Here is a 17,608-nt window from a genome sequence, read left to right as displayed (position 1 = left end):
ATATATATATATATATATATATATATATATATATATATATATATATATATACATATATATATATATATATATATATATATATATATATATATATATATATATATATATATATATATATATATATATATATATATATATATATATATATATATTTATTTATATATATATATATATATATATATATTATTGATCAATAATATATTTTTATTTATTCATTTGTGTGAATATTGAGTAAAAATATACCATGAATGAACCAAATAATACATTTTCTGTAATGTATTTCATATTTATGTATACCACCTTTTGCCAAAATAAATTAAGTAATGTTAGATTACTTCAAATAAAGTAATAGTACAGTAATAGTGTGATAGTTGTCTCTCTGCTTTGCAAAACGAATAAATGAGTAAATAACGGGTCTGAATTAAAATACATCAATGATAAAGTGAGCATAATTTGTTCCAGATATAAGGACGTTTTTTTTGCGTAAATCATTTATTGAAATATAAATCATCTGAATGTACATAGCAAATACAAAATAATGACACTGAAGCGATCCATCATGTACCGATGCACAGACAGGTCCAGCCGCACACACTCTGGTGGAGTCCATGAAGCAGGACTCAGTGAGCTCCGATGGGATGGAAAGGTTTTTGGCAGCATCATAAATGGGTAGAAAAGAAAGTGCAACGACCGATTGTGGAGTACATCACAGTTGACTGGAAGAGTCGGAGGCAGTGGTATAGCTGGAGAAGGGCTACTAACATGAACTTGGTTATATCCACCCCAATAATGCAGATCCCATCAAGACGGGGAGTCGTTTCCGTAGATACACAATTGATAACAGTATGCTGCCGCTGTGTCTCGTTGAAGCTTAGTACGTGCTGATATAATACACAATGAACATTATTCCATCTTCTCTCTTATAAAACAACTCTGGCTCTATTTACAATACAATCACACTTTTCTCAACGCATACACGACATTTGAGGCTCATTCTGGACTGTGACACAAAAGAGATAGACACGTGGAACAAAAGAAAGCTCTACTCTTGTAAACAGATGTAATAGCTATATGGATTCACAAATAACACTGGTTTAGGTGTCGTAAAAAAATAACTTTTCATACGCATTTATAAACAAAAAAGTTCTGATCTTGTGCTTTTTAAGTTTTGCTACTGATTGTACCAGCATCAGGTGCTTCTCTCTTGAGAAAGTTTATTTTTGGACTCGTTTTTGTTTAAATAGTGCATCTGTAGTGGTTAAATATGATTGAATAATACCATCTGGTGTAAAGCTGCTGACCAAGAATCACTCTTCTTGTTTATATTTCTTTAGAAAACAATGCCACAAAGAGTTGTCGGGATGGGTTGCTCTAAGATTGTCTCACTCACTCCTGCAGCCCAGCGAGGGGCGAAGTCCAGCGGGGAACTGGAACGAGTCACTTAGAGTGGTTTGGGTTTCGTGTTGGAGCAGCACTGTCGGGGCCAGAGAGGACGGTTTCAGTTCAGTTTTGGTCTTGTGTCCAGCTTCCCGCCCCTCAGTCTCCTCTGGCGTTGGTCACAGGAAACTGTCCTCCACCAGGTCACTACAGTCCAAACACATCTCGTCCAGCAGCGTGATGTCCTCAAGAGTCTCGCCCTCTCGCTTGTTGTAGGTGGAGCTGCTGGAGCCAGTGTCGATGGCACTTTCCTCAGATGTCTGAGAGCTGCAGTGGACAAGAAGGGTCAAAGTTAAGATCAGCTCTGACCTAATAAAAACAACCGTTTTGGGTTTGACATGGATTTGGAATGCGTGTCATTGCAGCATTTTCAATGGAGATTATTTCCAAAAAATGTATATACAATGAAATAATGATTAATAATATAATGTCATGGTGCCATTACGTTCATATTCTTTTTCTGCCCGTCTGTGTTGTGGCTCATTTGACCCACAGTTAGTCACAGAACATAATGTGACCCCATAGGACACCTAATTGCCCACCCCTGCTGTAGTATGAGCTTAAAAACTACTGCCTCCTGCTGCTCCACTAGGCTCATTTCATTTAGACTATTATAGATATCAAAGCTAATGCTTTAGGCATCTTATTAAATCGATAAAATGGGGGGCAATAGTGTGATTTTTTTTGCTTTGCCATTTATGAATGTTGAATGATGTTCTTACTTAATGTGTATAAAAATGATCATGAAAAAAAATCCTATTTTTGAATAATATTTTCTTACATTTCAACTTTTTGCTTTTAGTATTGTTGCATTAAAAGAAAAATAATTTTTATACATATTTGCCAATTTGTTTGCACTTTTCCTGCTTATGTGGAGTATGTGGCTTATAGCATTTCTTCATCCTATTTATTATCATTAATGAATAATTCGTGTTTCCCCTGCGGTCGATGTAACCAAACCTGAAGTCATATTGTCAGTTACCTGTGTCGGTTCCTCTTGCCGTATTCCTCGTCAGATATCGGGTCGAGATCGGGAAGTGGGATAATGTATCCACTGTCGGAGCTGAGTCTCTGTTCATCAAAGCCGCTCTCTCTGTCCTTCAGCTTGCTCTGGTTCTTGTACGGGATGTCGATGTAGTCGTCGTTCTCCATGCAGACTCTGGTCACGGCCGGGTGGTCGCTTTTCAGGAACTCGTGGTTTACTTTCTCGTAATGCTGTAGAAGAAACGAAGGGAGCTTTTAGCTCAACATACAAAGAACACTCAATCCACACCAGACACCTAATGGGTGCTGAAATAAAATTACTGTAACTCCACCGTCTGTTTTGAGATGAAGCTAAACAGGCCTCAGTTTTTGAAATGTAGCCCATGCTACTTCATTTATTTGACATCAACAATCCGATTGTGATTGATGTCAGTGCTCTGCTAAAACCTGGGTGTCAAACTCCATCATGCAAGGGGCGAAGAATTTCAAGTGCAGTTGTGAACCAAACAATGTTCTATTTATTGAACATTGTACAGTGACAGGAGCAAATTTTTAACCATTTTAACCAGTTTGTCTTTTGACACCTGACTTTAAAGAAGCATGTTGGTATGGCGCTAACTATTATTAACTATTATTGATTGTGAAAAAAAATCCTATTTTTGAATGATATTTTCTTACATTTCACTTTTTGTTTTTAGTATTCATTTTTGTAAATAGATTTTTTTCCCTCTTCCCTCTGACAGGAGGCTACGGTCGATCCAGACCAGAACCACCCGTCACAGGAAAAGCTTCTACCCCCCAGCCGTCAGAGTGTTGAATTTATGATCAGCATTTTATTTTATTTTATTTTATTTTAGCAGTCTAGACTTTAACATCATCATTCAAGTTCCAACAGTTCTGGAGGCGAGAACTGGTGACTGTGTCATTGCAGGCAAGGGCAAAGCCCCACATATCCAGGTGCTGGTTAAAGACTTGAATTATGTGCTCAAAAACAAGACAGCGAACTCTGAACCCACAAAAAAAAAAAAACCTTTCAAATACACTACAGAGAAAATGAGAAAACAGATGGTGATTTTCCGAAACTTGAAGATTTCAGCAAGACCAGAATGTGTAGGTTCAGAGGCAGGGTCAAGAAAAAAGGATGTTAAATTGGAAGGCAGCGTGACAGGAGACTCACCCGCTTGTAGCTGGAGGGCAGCAGGGAAGAAACTGTTTCGCTCAGACCCAAGAAAGAAGGTCGTTTCTCAGGCTCGCTGTTCCAGCATTTCATCATCAGCTCATACCTAAGAAATGAAATAAAGTTAGAAGTGAAATGTGAATAGTGAATAAAATGGTGACAAACTTACATATCGTGGGGAGCATGCTCTGGTTTGGACATCCTGTAGCCACTTTTGATCTTATTGTAGAAGCTGGAGTCCACAACCATCCCGGGGTACGGAGTTCCTCCTGCAACCACGGCACCATTTCATTTTCAACCACATCATTAAATGTGTTTAAATCTTCTGACACAGGAGCGTGGCGGCTACCTAATGAGAAGATCTCCCACAGCAGAATACCGTACGACCAAACATCGCTGAGCGTCGTGTAGAGATTATCGAAAATGCTTTCAGGCGCCATCCATTTGACAGGCAGGAAGGTCTGCGTGAAGAAAGTCTAAGTTCAGTGGGGTCTTCCAATGAGCGCGTCAGCTCATGAACTTTCATGAACACTTACACTTCCTTTGGACACGTAGTTGTTGTCGTGCATGATGTCCCTGGCTAGTCCGAAGTCGCAGATCTTCACAATCTTGCCCTGAGAGAGCAGGACGTTTCTGGCCGCCAGGTCTCGATGGACGCACTGCACAAGTCAAACAAGTCAGGCTCATTCAATTTCTCTTATCAAACAAAGTCTTTTATCTTTCATTCAGATGAAGTTTGATTTTGTTTTTCTGAATTTTAGACAATCACGAGATGCCACTTTTGATGGCAATATTGTGTGGATGTGAATGACAGGCCAAATCACAACTTTACATGTCATGACAAGTAAACTGAATTCATGATTTTACTTTTTTTTCCTGTAGCTGTTTATTTATTCATCTTTCCCTGCCTCTGAAGACTTGCTCCAGAACCTCTCATTGACATTGATCATGTATTTTAAATCAGTATAACTCCTCTTAATCTTAATCTTAATCATAATTCCAGAAGCGAACGGGGGTTTTGCGCTCTCATAACTGCCATCACTGCAGTGCCCAGCCCAAATGTGGCTCAGTTCAATGTGCTTCAAAAGTCGTCTGACCAGCTTCAATGAGGAGACTACTCCTGCTCTAAATCATCAATGTGTGGAAAAAGAGAAAGGTTGAGTAATTTATTTACAATAATAGTAAGAAAAAAATTTGTGAGCTTTTTTGAATTAAGTAGTTTGAGTGTTTCACCTGTCACTCTTAAATAACTATTGTTTCTGTCATTGTTTCTCTCAAATATATATAGGAGGAAGCCCAACTGAGTCCTCCAAAGGCTCTTGGAAGCTGCAGTGGAAGGAAAATAAAAGTTGTAACTTTGATGCCTTTCCAAGCACGGGCCCTGTATAAACATGGTAGTTGCAGGGATGGTTTTGACCACTGGATATTTTAGGGAAAATAACCATGAAGCAAAATGAATCGCCTCTGGCTGCATTAAGTTTGGTAATTCTACGCTGCTATATTCAGCCGCCGTGCGCTTGCCCCAGTGGGTTCCGCCTGCATGAGACTGCTTATCAACCCACCACTGGTTTCCTCCTCGGTTCCTGGCTCAGTGTCTGTCAACCCCGCAGACGAAGAATGCACCGATCCCAACCAAAACCTGTCTCGTCTGACCTGTCTCACTTACGTTTTTGGAAGCCAGGAACTCCATGCCTCTGGCCACCTGGTAGGTGAAGCTGAGCAGGTCGGTGGTGCTGAGGCCGGCGTTCATGTCGTCGGACAGCAGACTGTCCAGCTCTGGATTCAGACACACACAGGAAATCAGCGTGAGTTCAGCACGTATGGAAAATGAGGCTCCTGCAGTTAACTAATGGCAGAGAGAAACTGGACATTATTATGTGTGTGCTGCAATTACCTCCTCTGGGTAATTACAGGGCTGCACCGGCCCTAAACTCTGACTGGGCTGTAGCCTAAACCGACTCAGCCAAGCACTGAAGCCACGCTAATATAAGCCAGTAAGCCAGAGGAGAGAGGTGAACGCGAGGAGAGAGAAGAAGGTTTGGTGTCTTTTCTAGTCGACAGCTGCCGTGATTCACACCCTCATATCATCACTGTCTGTCACATTCAATACAAACTAATGTAGGAATTGGACTTACCACTCGAGTCCTTCTTAGAGGGAGGGTGGTCGTAGTTGGAGCTCTGAATGTCTGAGTACTTGGAGGCGTTGCTCATCTCCAGCATGGGGACGTACTGAGTGTTGTCCACCTGCTTCATGTCCATGTAGTCTCCTTTGCCCTCGAACGACAGGATCACGTAGCTGCACCAGGGATGCAAGAATAGGAGTGAAGCTTGACATCAGACCTTCTGTACCATTGGATTCTAGAACCCTGATGTGTCGCGATGATTCCAAACCACGATGGTGAACGTTTGCATCACCGTCACAAACAACACAAGGTTGTTGCTCCAAGCTTTAATAACCTAATTTCTATTTGACAATGCGATTACATTAACCCACACGTGTCCTTGACTGAACCCTGTCATTGGGTCTGGTTGGGGTTAGAGGAAGACGTGGTTGAGGTTCAAGCGGGAGCCTGGATTAAATCATGTTTCGGTCATTTCTAGGTGTGGTCACTGTGAGTCATCCATCAGAGCAGAAGACCCGCAGACAGAAAAAGCAAGAGCTCCAGTTTCAGCATGCACAGTTAGCTACTGCGGGTTTAATGAAATTAACTTGAAAGCTGAGGCCGCTTAAGACGACCATTTGATTTGGTGAAGACGCCAGACAGTTGCCGCGACCGCGGCAAATGCTGATCGAGTTAAAGTTGAGGTGTTTACGGCAAACAGCAAGTGTGCAGTTCAGATTTTAGGGAACAGAAACAAAGCTTTATGTTAACGTTGAAGGAGGGTGTGACAAACCTCCGGCTGCTCTCGTCTGCAGGGTTGATGCCGAAGATATCCAAGTCTTTCTTATGCTTCTCTGGACTCAGGCTGAGGAAATTCTCTCGGTTCTTGTGCAGGTAGTTGACCAGGTCCCCGTAGAAGCAGTACTCTGTGATGATATAGATTGGGCCTGGGAACGAAAACACAGCAGCGTCAGTCTGCAGGCTAATCTTATCAGGGCATCGTAAAAGTGGCTGAGAGCACTCCAGATGCAGAGAGTCAGGTTTGCCATAGAAACCCATTAAAATACCACACCCAGCCTCAGTGTATGTCCATTTTTAGGCAGGAGAGATCTGCAACAGGACAATCTCTGGAGGTCATATATGAGACGTGACCTTTGTGGCAGCAGCAGCTCTTCAGCATAGCATGATCAACGTCTCATGGAAATTCCAAACAGCTACTTGACGTATTTGATGCATGAAATATTTCATAGCTGTTTTATGAAATTCCTCACCCAACAGACCTTTGACAGAGTCTCTCAACTTTTAAGTCTTTAATATCATATCACTGGGAAATTTCACTTGGCTTAACCACTTCAAGATACTGTCTATAAATGGCTTGTTTTTTTGTGCAAGTTTCTATAGGTTTACTGGCAGAAACTTAAGTCACTGCCTGTAATGTGGATATCTCTGCATTGGTTACTCATTCCAGCATATGAGATACTAAGACGTCATTTAGAAAGTGTGACTCGCACCTGACTTGGTGCAGGCTCCCAGGAGGTTCACAATGTTCAGATGAGGTCCTAGATGAGTCATGATCTTCAACTCAGACATGAGGGCCTGCTTCTCACTGGAGCGGGCTGTTGCTAAAAGTGGAAAAATAGAAGAGATGACATCATCAATAAATGTGTAAAGGTCTCATTGATAGTTGTCATTGCTACTGTGTAGCTGAGCAAGAGAAAGAAGCATGTGCATTTAAATGTAAAGAAAATCATCAAAGTCTGTGTGGTCACATTCAGTCAGCTTAAGCCTCAGCTGTTCTGCCGTGGGCTCAACTCACGTTTTAACATTTTCACCGCCACCTTCATCACAGGTTGGGAGCGACTCAGTCCGTAAGCGGTTCCCTCCACGACCTTTCCAAACGCTCCAGAACCAAGAATGCGACCTGAGGAACATGAAAGGCTTTAGGACAAATTGACCTATTTGCACTTTCATACAATCTGGATTCCTCATCTGTGTGAGGCTGCAGTATGTGACCAAATTCCGTGAGCAATGAGCCAACCGGCACACTTATCTTTTCATATCTTCAAAGGCTACATTTTTCCCTGCTGAGACCAGAAAGGGTTTTCAGCTCACCAAGCACAAGTCTGTCCCGAGGGAACTCCCATCTGGAGTCATAGGGAAGCTGCATTGGGTCCACGTAGATGTACTCGTGCCCATCTGGACTCACAGACTCAATCACCCTCCAGCGGATCTCGTATCGAGGTTTCTGAAACACATAGCTCCTTGTTAGTCATCATACAGAGCTGAGGTTGAGGTGCAGATGGGTGGATGAGAGAAGCAACGCCACATGGGAGCAGCAATACCTGTTTCCAGACAACAACCAAGACAATGAGTAAGATGATGATGAAGACGAGGATGACCAGCACAACAGCAGCAGCGGTCAGCTCGGGATGGCGGCCTGTTCGTGGGCAGAGTCAGCCGTCACTCACACAGACATGAACACGTGTTTGGATGCACACAAGACTGATAAGAGCGCTAATAATAAAGTCTTTAAATTGGAACTTTCTCCTCTGAATATCCCTATCTCTAGATGACTGTTGACGATAAGCTGGAGGGAAACAAGGAAGTGGGGGAGGGGGAGAATAGCAACAGCCTGTGGGGGCGGGTGTTATGAGAGGACCAGTTGGTTGTGGGATCCCTGCAGACAAACCCATTCCCATGTTAAAGGGCCTCATCAGCTGTTTCTTCATGACCCAACAACTGCTTCCACACCAGCTCCACTGCAATCTACCCCAACTGCCTCTCACTCTCAGCGTAAGAATTCAAAGGGTCCGGAGGAAATAACGTGAAAGATAAACAGACATCAAGGGCTGTCAACTGTCAACACGTATTGGTTCTCACCGTTGGACACCAGTTTGATTTCTCTGCTGACGGCAGCCATTTCATTCCTGGCCAGGCAGCGGACGGCCACCGTGCTCTCCAGATGACCAAACACCACCTGGCTCTCTAGATTGTTGTACTCATCCAGGTGAGAGTCCATGGAGACCTCAGTGGAGTTGGCGGGCAGCGGCTCCCAGAAGGACGAGTCGTTGGCACAGCTGTGCAAAAGCAGCGTGATTGTGAGCAACTAGTGAAGATAGACGGTCAAGTATTGTATACTGACTTACTGTTTAATGTTCTTGCACACAAACCACTCAATGTCAGGAGTGGGCTGACCACCAGTGACGCAGATCACCGACTGTCCCATGGCTGAGCCGTGGTGGATGTCCATGAGGTCAACGATGACAGCTGGGACTGCAATGAAGTGGCAAAAATTCAGACGTGTATACAACTTCTTGGCCAGTCATAATATAAAAGCAACATCCGACTTGCGACCTGCTCGACTTACGTTCACCCATACTTACGACCACGGCCAGCAGATGCCTTTTTTTTTTTTTAATTCAATGTCTGGCAACGCAGCACGTAGCAGCCCGACAACGCGTACGACAGTTACGGCAGCACAGTATCCCAGCATCTCACTCTCACGCAGCAATCTACCACTACAGTAGCACCTATAACCCTCGCGTCGGATGTTTTGAATGGCATTCGACTTACGCCCAATCTGACTTACGACTGGTTGGTTGGAATCGATTCTGGTCGTAAGTTGGATGTTACGTGTATAATATAAAGTTCCTATGCTGAGAGTGTTGTCTAGGTCATTTGGAAAAAAATACAACTGGTGAGTATTGTGTCAACCCAAGCGGACGACTGAGGCAAAATAAAGTATCCGGCAAAAGTCGAGTGTTCAGTCCCGACAATGTTTACATGGAAGTTCATTATTGAAAACATTCAAGGACATTGAATGTTTTATTAACCAAAAAAAAAAAAAGAAATGAAATGAAATAAATTCACATTTCTGACCTTTAACCTGAAGGCTGAAGCTGACACTCTGACTTTGGTTCCCATTCTCCGCTCTCATGGTGTAGTTCCCTCTGTCCTCCTCTTTGGCACGGATCAGCGTTAGAACACTGAGGTACCTGCACAAGACAACACCGCCGTTGGACTGAAGGAGTGAAGACTGCAATCACGCTAATAAAAGGCCAAAGGGCTCGGCATGTTACCACTTTAAGGTGATTACTGGACTCTCACCTCGTCTCGCTGACCTGCCGCAGGCTGGTGGATATTTCAGCTGTTACATCATTGAGAGAAAAGCCGTCTTTCAGCCAAGTGACGCGAACATCAGGGAAGGTGTCGATCTGGGCTCTGAATTCCCGGACCTCGTCCAGCTCAGCTGATTCCCGGTCACTGAACTCCGGCTTGACTGACAGAAACTCACTTTCTGTTGGGGGAAAGTATTCAAACTTTAGCACTGAAGCAGATGCTCAGCCGCTAGAAAGACATCAGTAAAGCAAACACTGGTGAGATTCCAGAGCTAAAAAGCTAAAACCATCGGAATTACATTTATTGAATATTTGGAAACCATGAAAAATATAATTCAATTTCAAATGCCAAAACAGCTTCTACTGTTGCAGTGCATCATGGGCCAGGTAGGAGTGAGTAATATAAAATTGGCATATTACCGTAAACTCTGACGGCCAGCTGCTTGGTCTGGCTCTCGTTGCTGATGATATCGGTGATGGAGCAGGAGTAAATCCCACTGTCCTTGGACGAGGCTTGTGGGATTGTCAGTGTGTAGACGATCTCCTGGTTCCTCTTGTTCTCCTGAACTGTCTTGACACCACGATTTGCCTGTTTCGAGATCAGAATTTATGTTTACACTTGATGAGCTCTCCCAACTCTTCTCTTTTGAACTCTTTCCCACCAGCTTGCCGGGGTATTTCCAGTGGTCGTCCAGAATCTCAGATCCTCGAGCCACGCAGGTCACTGTAAGAGTGTCACCAACCAGCAGAGCTGTGCGTTTGGCTGACAGCTCCACCTTTAATTCCGCTGAACCTGAGGGGAACAGTTCTGTTCAGTAAATGTGGTGACAAATGGCATGGTCACTTCCTATTTCTTCACTTCTAAGACAAAGTCGGACCTGCGACCTGAGTCACAAAATCGCTGAAGGAAATTGGTTCCATGTTTGAGTAGGGGCAGAAAGTCTTTCATTGGCAATTGAAGCACAAATCAGCTGAGTTATGTGCAGATAATAAATCATATTCAGGTTGTCTGAGCTTCCCAAATGGATGCCAGCTGGTGCTCGTCCTTCCCAGGCTTCCTGACATGCCCAGCTGGGAAGAGGCGACCAGCGTGACTGGATGAAGAAATGGCATGTCCACATGCTGCCTAGAAATTCTTGTGATTCCTCAGTCAGAACTGATCAGGACAGCAAAATACTTCCAAGCATTCTCTGTCACCGACTGTTGTGCCGATGACTCTCTATAACTTGATCATCTTCACTTCTGCTGTGTCCTGACTTTAGCGTTTACATTCCTTATCCTTGAAAATGAATGACTGACGTTCATTTACGGGGAAGCAGACACACACCTGTCCATCCGTGGACGATGTATTCTTCGCTGTAATGTTCCTCTCCGTTGATGGCTGCCTTGCACATGTATGTTCCGGCAGTGAAAATCCCCAAAGCTCCTCTTTTGCTGTCGTAGATGCTCGACACGGGCTGCTGGGTGTCAACGTTCACCAGCGTGACAACAGCGGAAGGGTCGGTCACACGGCACTGGATCTCCATCTCTTCATGGTCAGACAGCACGTGGTTGGCAAACGGCGACGTCAACGACGGCACAAAAGGAACGTCTGGATCTGGATAGAGCAACACTTAACTTTAACTAAAGTTAACTAAGTTAACTAAAATCTGGATACTAGAGTTGATGTTTGGTTTTAAATGGATAGATAACACACCTGGCACATAGATGTAGATGCTGCTGTCTTCACTCTCCTCTGTATCGTTCCTGCTGTAGAGGCATCTGTAGTAACCGGTGTGCATGGCAGTAGCATTGTGGACCGTGATGGTGGTGACAAACAAGCCACTGTTGTCCTGCTGAGTTTGCTCAGGCACTTCTAGGGGAATGTCCCAGATCAGTTTAGCCTCACCACGACAGGTCAGGGTGAAAGAATTATGGAGCTGGACCACCATCTCCTCCATGCTGGGCAGCAGCACCGGCGCTGATGAGGGAGGGAATGTGAAAGAGCTGGAGGCTGAGGAGAGCCGAGGGAGATGTTTAATGAGAGACAAGGAAGCATGAAAGAATGAAGAGATGAATGAATCAAGAGAAGTTCTTTTCTGTACCTTTAACATTCAGGATGAAGGAGAAGTGAGCGGAGTGAGAGCCACTGACAGTAGAGATGGTGTAATTCCCATTGTCTTTCTCCATCGGCTGCCGGAATATGATAATACTTTGATACCTGTGAGTAGGGAAAAAAGAATTAAGCATTAAATGTATACGTAGCAGCAGCGATTAAATCTGCACTCACCGATTTCCGTCGAGGTGACTCGAACTCGTGGTCACGTAGTAGTTCTCTGTTATGGACTTTCCGTCTTTCAGCCAAGAGATTTTGGGAGCCGGGTACGCATGTATTAAGATGGTAAACTCTGTCTCCTCCAACAGGCTCACGAACACCGTCGACCCAATGCCGCTGTGATCCAGAGTCACGAAGGAATTCTCCTCTGAAAAGGAAGAAAACAGAAGTCTGAAATGAGGCACAGACTCCTAATGAGGGCCAGGAATAATAAAGAAGGTGAGCTGGGGATCAAGATGACAGGGACAGTCGGGGTAGAAGTCTGACACACATCTGGTGCAGTCATCGCCTAACTGCACAGTGGCTGATGTTGAAAGCAGAAGTTCTCCCGTCAGATTATGGAAAGTTCGACACAAATGAAGGTAGATCTATAAAAAGTAGCATCTGTCCTCTTTTGGAAAACATACACCTGAATATAAAAAAACAGTGACTTCAAATGGGCTTACCGAAGACAGTGACCGCGACGCTGCTGACTCGAGCCTGTCCGCTGTGAACATGGGTGATGGAGCACTCGTAGCTGCCAGTGTCTTTAACGTTTGCTTCTTCAATACTAAGAGTGTAGATGACCCGGTCAGAGGAAGTCTGTTTGAACTGAACGGCATTTTCAGCCTAGGAGAGCAGAGATGCAACACAGACATGAGCAATGAAGCGTAAAAGTCGGGGAAAGCCTGATGGCTAAAACACTTGAGTGGCAGCAGAAGATAAATCAACATCACAGAGATCTTTTTTTAACATACTACTAAAACTGAACCTGTGTCTGGACTCTGCAGATGGACTTGTGGGAGTTTCATTCATAAAAATAAACAGGATGGTGTTCAGATTACAGCACTCAATCGGCATAGTAACGCACACAAACATAAACAACACTGGTCCAGAAGCTTGGAGGAAACCATCAGCTCGCCGTCATGTGCAGAAATCTGTGTGTTTCAGGGTCATTTGACTTCACTCTTGCCTGTCTTTTGAACTTGGTGACTTCCAGCGATGTTGTCCTGTTTTCCAGGCATGTAGAAGAGAATAGTCCAAAACATGTGCCCAGCGACATGCAACGACGTACGTTTTTGTTATATATGTTTGACTGTATTAAAAGACACCAGGAAAGTATACGCTTCGGCTCACTAAAACAGTGTGTTGGCATGGATCTTTAAACTATATTCCAGTCTAAGCACTCATATGTTTAACAAAGTCAGCTGTTATGAAGTCTTTTCTACCACACATCTTTCACCACAGAGGGCCGCCCTAGTTCCTCTTGGAATCAGGTCCCAAAACCATTACTGGCTATTTTAAAGCCCGCAGTTCGGCCGGGCAGGAAAGGGGATCAGCATACTTGTGGATGACAGAGAAGAAAGTCATAGCTTGCAGCTTGCCTGTGTTTTTGGATGAACCCACTGGTGGATGAATTCGGGTCCGGCAGGGCCAACACAAGAGATGTTGAAAGGCTGACCCGCCGGAACGGCTTCGGAACTCGCTCTCACCTCCACTTCGATGTCGTCCATTTCAATGGTGACTACGGAGGACCCAAAAAAAGACATTATTGCTGTTGAACATTTTTTGTTGACCATGTGGTGACTCACCAATTGTTCATGACATACACACACAAATACTGAGCAAAAGCAGGCATCTTAAGTCATCCCCTCTTGGTGATAATAACATGATGTCATAGCTCTCGAGCAGTGAGGTCACCCTGCAGCACTCCCATGGTAAACACTGTAAAGCCGTGTTACCAGCTGTGCCCCATTTGTTTTGTCTGTCTCATTCACATCTCAGACTCCATCTTCTAATCTTATTGTGATATCGTTGCATCACTATGCCCAGTAGCAATCTGAACATCATAAATAAATCTTAATTTTTGGTCAATAGTTCTACAATTCAAACACACATTTTCATTTTTGACTCAAAAATTGATCTATTCTAAACAGGTATTTCATGACCATTTGTCACTAATCTGGTCTTCTGTTGCTATCCTTTAAAAGGTTCCCCACGTCCATTTGCCAAACATCCCATAATCCTGACCGTACTCACCCTGATCCTCCACAGTGTAGACGTCGCTCCTGATCGTCTGTCCTCTCACAGTGGTCTCACACTGGTACTGGCCGGGAGTCAGACTTCCAAAGAAGCCCATCTTGTTATCATAGTAAGCAGACATCTCCTCTCCACTGGGGACACTTCTCAGTATGACATGAGAGTTGGGGTCCGAAACACGGCAGGAGATAGGAACGCCAGCTGTGTCCATTGGGACCACCAGGTTTTCAGGAGACTCCGGGACGAAAGGAAACAAAGGGTCTGGAACGCACAGTGAGAATAGTTATAGTTATAGAAGAATAGAATAGTTTACTTTGTTTTGAAGATTGAGCAGCAGAAAAGTCTCACCTGGTACATAAATATAGATCCCTGCTTCGTTGTCCTCGTACATGCCCTCCTCCAGCTCTCGGTTTTCATACACGCACATGTAGTAGCCGGTGTTTTCCACAGTTGCATGGTCGATGAACAGCGTCGCCGTATAGTATCCAGGGTAGACGTAAACATTTTTGGGCAGAGGCTCAGCCCAAACTACATTTCTTTTCCCTGTGCAGCTTATGTTGAAGATGGAGTTGGGCTTTAGAACAAACTCGTCCTCATTGGAAATGATGGTCGGAGGAAGGAGTCCGGAGCCAACTGCAAGATAATGAGGTGTTAGAGTGCTAAGAATTGCTGGACGCGTACCAACAGATTAGATTAAGGGCACGAAGAGGGCAGTCTTGGCCTCAACTTTTAGGATTCCTTACAAGTTTCTAGTTATGTTAGGTATGCTTTTCACCTTTTTTGTGCAAAAATTGAGGTTTGTCCTTAAATTTTATTAGTTTTATCTCAAGTCAAGACAACCATTTCTGACAGAGAATGATGCTTTCTGGAATGTTAAATCTTTCTCTGTTTCGCTCTTATGTGCCTCCGATTGTGTTTATTTTAAAACAAGTGCACATCCTTAGGACAAAGTTAGAGACTCAGAAAAGTGGAGAGATCATTGTTCTATTTGCACTACAGACTGCAGAGACCAAAAGTGAAGCAAGCCTTCACGTCACTCACCAGAGACTGTCGCCGAGATAACGCAGAGAACCACCAGAAGTTTTATCCCATCCATGGTAATGGATGTCCCGTCCTGACAACACAGAATTGATAAAGTCACTTAAAAGGGACATCAGTGGACTTCAAAGTTTGCAAGTATCCAGGCTTATTTTTCAACTAAATTTCCACACCTGAATACAGAGGCCTTGCCTTGCGTTATGACAACATGTAATGCTACACAAACAATAGTTGGAAACTTGAATCTATTCACTGAAACCCTTTGGTATCTAGCTCATGTTTCAGAACGAAAAAAAAACAACTGCAAAGAGAATTCGGTCAATAAATCCTTGCAATATGTTCTTACGACCCTGCGTCCAAACTAGGTACATCAGAGAACGGATATTCCTTCGTCGTATTTTATCAGAGACTGAATGAATGATCCATCATTTCAGTTGGTGCCCTGGGAACGAGAGCGTGTAGTAATATAAACAGCCAGTGGAGGGCGACACAGTCCGGCTTTTCAGCGAGAACGCCACTCAGGTTTTTCTAACGATTCCAAGTGGCACATCTTCTAAGTTTGTCGATTGGAAAACGAGAAGTTTTATCAGTGTCAATGAAGTGTAAAAAAACAAATCTATTCAGTTTGTTTGACTATCAGGTCGATGAAGGGTCTTTCATCGATGGTAAAGTTTTGGGGATATAGGAGACTTTTGCATAAAGAAAAGCCTTCACCTCGACCTCGGTTTGCTTAAATCCACTGTACATTGCTTCTGGTAAAATCAAACCCGCGTTATTCAGCAAAGAGAAGATTGTTAATTGAGGAAAATAGCCTCACAGGTGGTTTAACGCGCAGAGCACCTAATATTGTTCCCTCTAACGCAACTTTTTTTGGGTGGCGGGTGGAACGTTAGAGCAACTGACGTTTGAGCAACTTGCCGCGGGTTCCCTAAAAACTGGAAATCCAGGTTGTGCCACAGTTTTTGCGACTCCCTTTTTCGTTCAGAAAGTCTCATTCAGAAGATTCTCCCTGCGGATTGATGCTGGTCCTACAACTATTTATTTCGACCTTCATTCCAGCGCTCTTTTTTTCCCCCATATAAATTCCGAAAGAATTGGGGCAAATGATTCGCAATTTCCAATGTGTTTCCCGTTACATTCCAGGTCCTGGAGCTTTCAGTCTTCGGGGTGACACCTCCAGCTGTGAGGCCAACACGGAGCACTTTTACAGGGACTTGTTTGAGGGCGTCCAGGGGCGAGACCATATGGTCCACGGAGGTGCAAAAAGTCCTAAATCTCCCAACTACTAATGCAAACTCGTCACAAAGAGAGAGAGAGAGGGGCAGAAAGTGCTTGATTAAACCGTCGCTTTTCTATTGTGATCTACTTTCGGGGTCCGACTTCTAATAAAAGCATCCCTGCACGCGCTTCATTCAGCTCAAACTGTCCAAATTGACTCCAGCAAAAAATTTCCATTTACCTTCAGTAATCCCCTCTTTATATTCCTTTGGCGCGAGTACATCCACAGTGAATTGGTTTGTCCAGGATAAAAAAGGAGCAGCTCGCAGCGTGAATAATCCTCTGAGACCCTGCGCAGTATGTGCGACCCTCTGTCCACATCCACCAACTGCGCTTCCTCTGCATTCAGACCTGTAACTGATTCAGTTACAGTCCCCCCTCCACACCCTCCCTCTCTCCTTCACTCACTCCTCCTCCTCCAAAATACTGATCATCTGGCTCAAAGTAAATAACTCTCAGGAAATGGCAACCCCCCTCCCAACTCCCCAAGTCCAAAACTTCTCTTATGAAGCAAAACATATTTTCTGAGTAACAAACGTACAGTGCTGTTATTACAAGTCAAACGCTTTCATGAAATAAATAAATAAATATATATATATAATTAGGCGACGGTTTCAGTTGCACATCATACTTTCCACTTTTGTTTCAGGGTGATGCCAAACATTTTCACGATTCGGGGCTCACACCGAACAGCGGTTCCTGTATGTTTTCACGTCGTCCGGCCAAAACTGTTATTTTTTTCAGTCTCGTTCTTTCTCGTAGAGGGCGCTCCAACACCATTAAATGCGAGCCACGTCTCACACTCCTCTCAACCAGATCTGAGACGCGCTCTTTTTCCTCCCGCGCTGGTACCGGGACCTGCGTCAGCTGTTTACCGTCTCCGAGAACACAAGCGTTGTTATTCACCTCTCCTGGCCCGGGGCTCACCTAAGGGCCACCAGGAGAATAATGTCCCCCAATGACTGAGACACAGAACTGGGGGGATCATACCCCGGGGCCGAGGCTCAGCCCCCCCCTCCCCAGCTCCAGACGCTTGGCGCAATCACTTCCACATGTTGTCTAAAAGAACAGAGTCCTTGTTCTCCAAACAAAAGCTTCACAAAGCGCGTTTACGTCTGTCTGTTGTTGTTGCTGTCACTTG

At 44.1% G+C, this 17,608-nt stretch overlaps 1 protein-coding gene across 1 annotated transcript; it reads right to left on the bottom strand.

The window, feature by feature from the left end:
• Nucleotides 1-482: 482 nt before the first annotated feature.
• On the bottom strand, nucleotides 483-16,800 carry pdgfra (platelet-derived growth factor receptor, alpha polypeptide). The gene is made up of 29 exons (XM_053864258.1): nucleotides 16,649-16,800; nucleotides 15,193-15,265; nucleotides 14,500-14,784; nucleotides 14,152-14,412; nucleotides 13,497-13,636; nucleotides 12,579-12,741; nucleotides 12,088-12,280; nucleotides 11,903-12,018; nucleotides 11,515-11,811; nucleotides 11,146-11,415; nucleotides 10,481-10,611; nucleotides 10,239-10,407; nucleotides 9,808-9,997; nucleotides 9,580-9,695; nucleotides 8,847-8,973; nucleotides 8,581-8,777; nucleotides 8,043-8,137; nucleotides 7,813-7,945; nucleotides 7,517-7,621; nucleotides 7,212-7,322; nucleotides 6,494-6,647; nucleotides 5,734-5,894; nucleotides 5,265-5,374; nucleotides 4,135-4,257; nucleotides 3,948-4,059; nucleotides 3,768-3,867; nucleotides 3,599-3,704; nucleotides 2,420-2,652; nucleotides 483-1,704 (listed from the first exon to the last, which is right to left on the bottom strand). The coding sequence occupies exons 1-29, from the start codon at nucleotides 16,688-16,690 to the stop codon at nucleotides 1,557-1,559; spliced, it is 4,461 nt and encodes a 1,486-aa protein (XP_053720233.1). The 5' UTR covers nucleotides 16,691-16,800; the 3' UTR covers nucleotides 483-1,556.
• Nucleotides 16,801-17,608: the final 808 nt, after the last annotated feature.

This window comes from Synchiropus splendidus, chromosome 1 (assembly GCF_027744825.2).
Source record: "Synchiropus splendidus isolate RoL2022-P1 chromosome 1, RoL_Sspl_1.0, whole genome shotgun sequence".
NCBI lineage: Eukaryota > Metazoa > Chordata > Actinopteri > Syngnathiformes > Callionymidae > Synchiropus > Synchiropus splendidus.
Note: the sequence above shows the minus strand (reverse complement) of the source record. Positions and strands in the feature narration are given on the sequence as shown.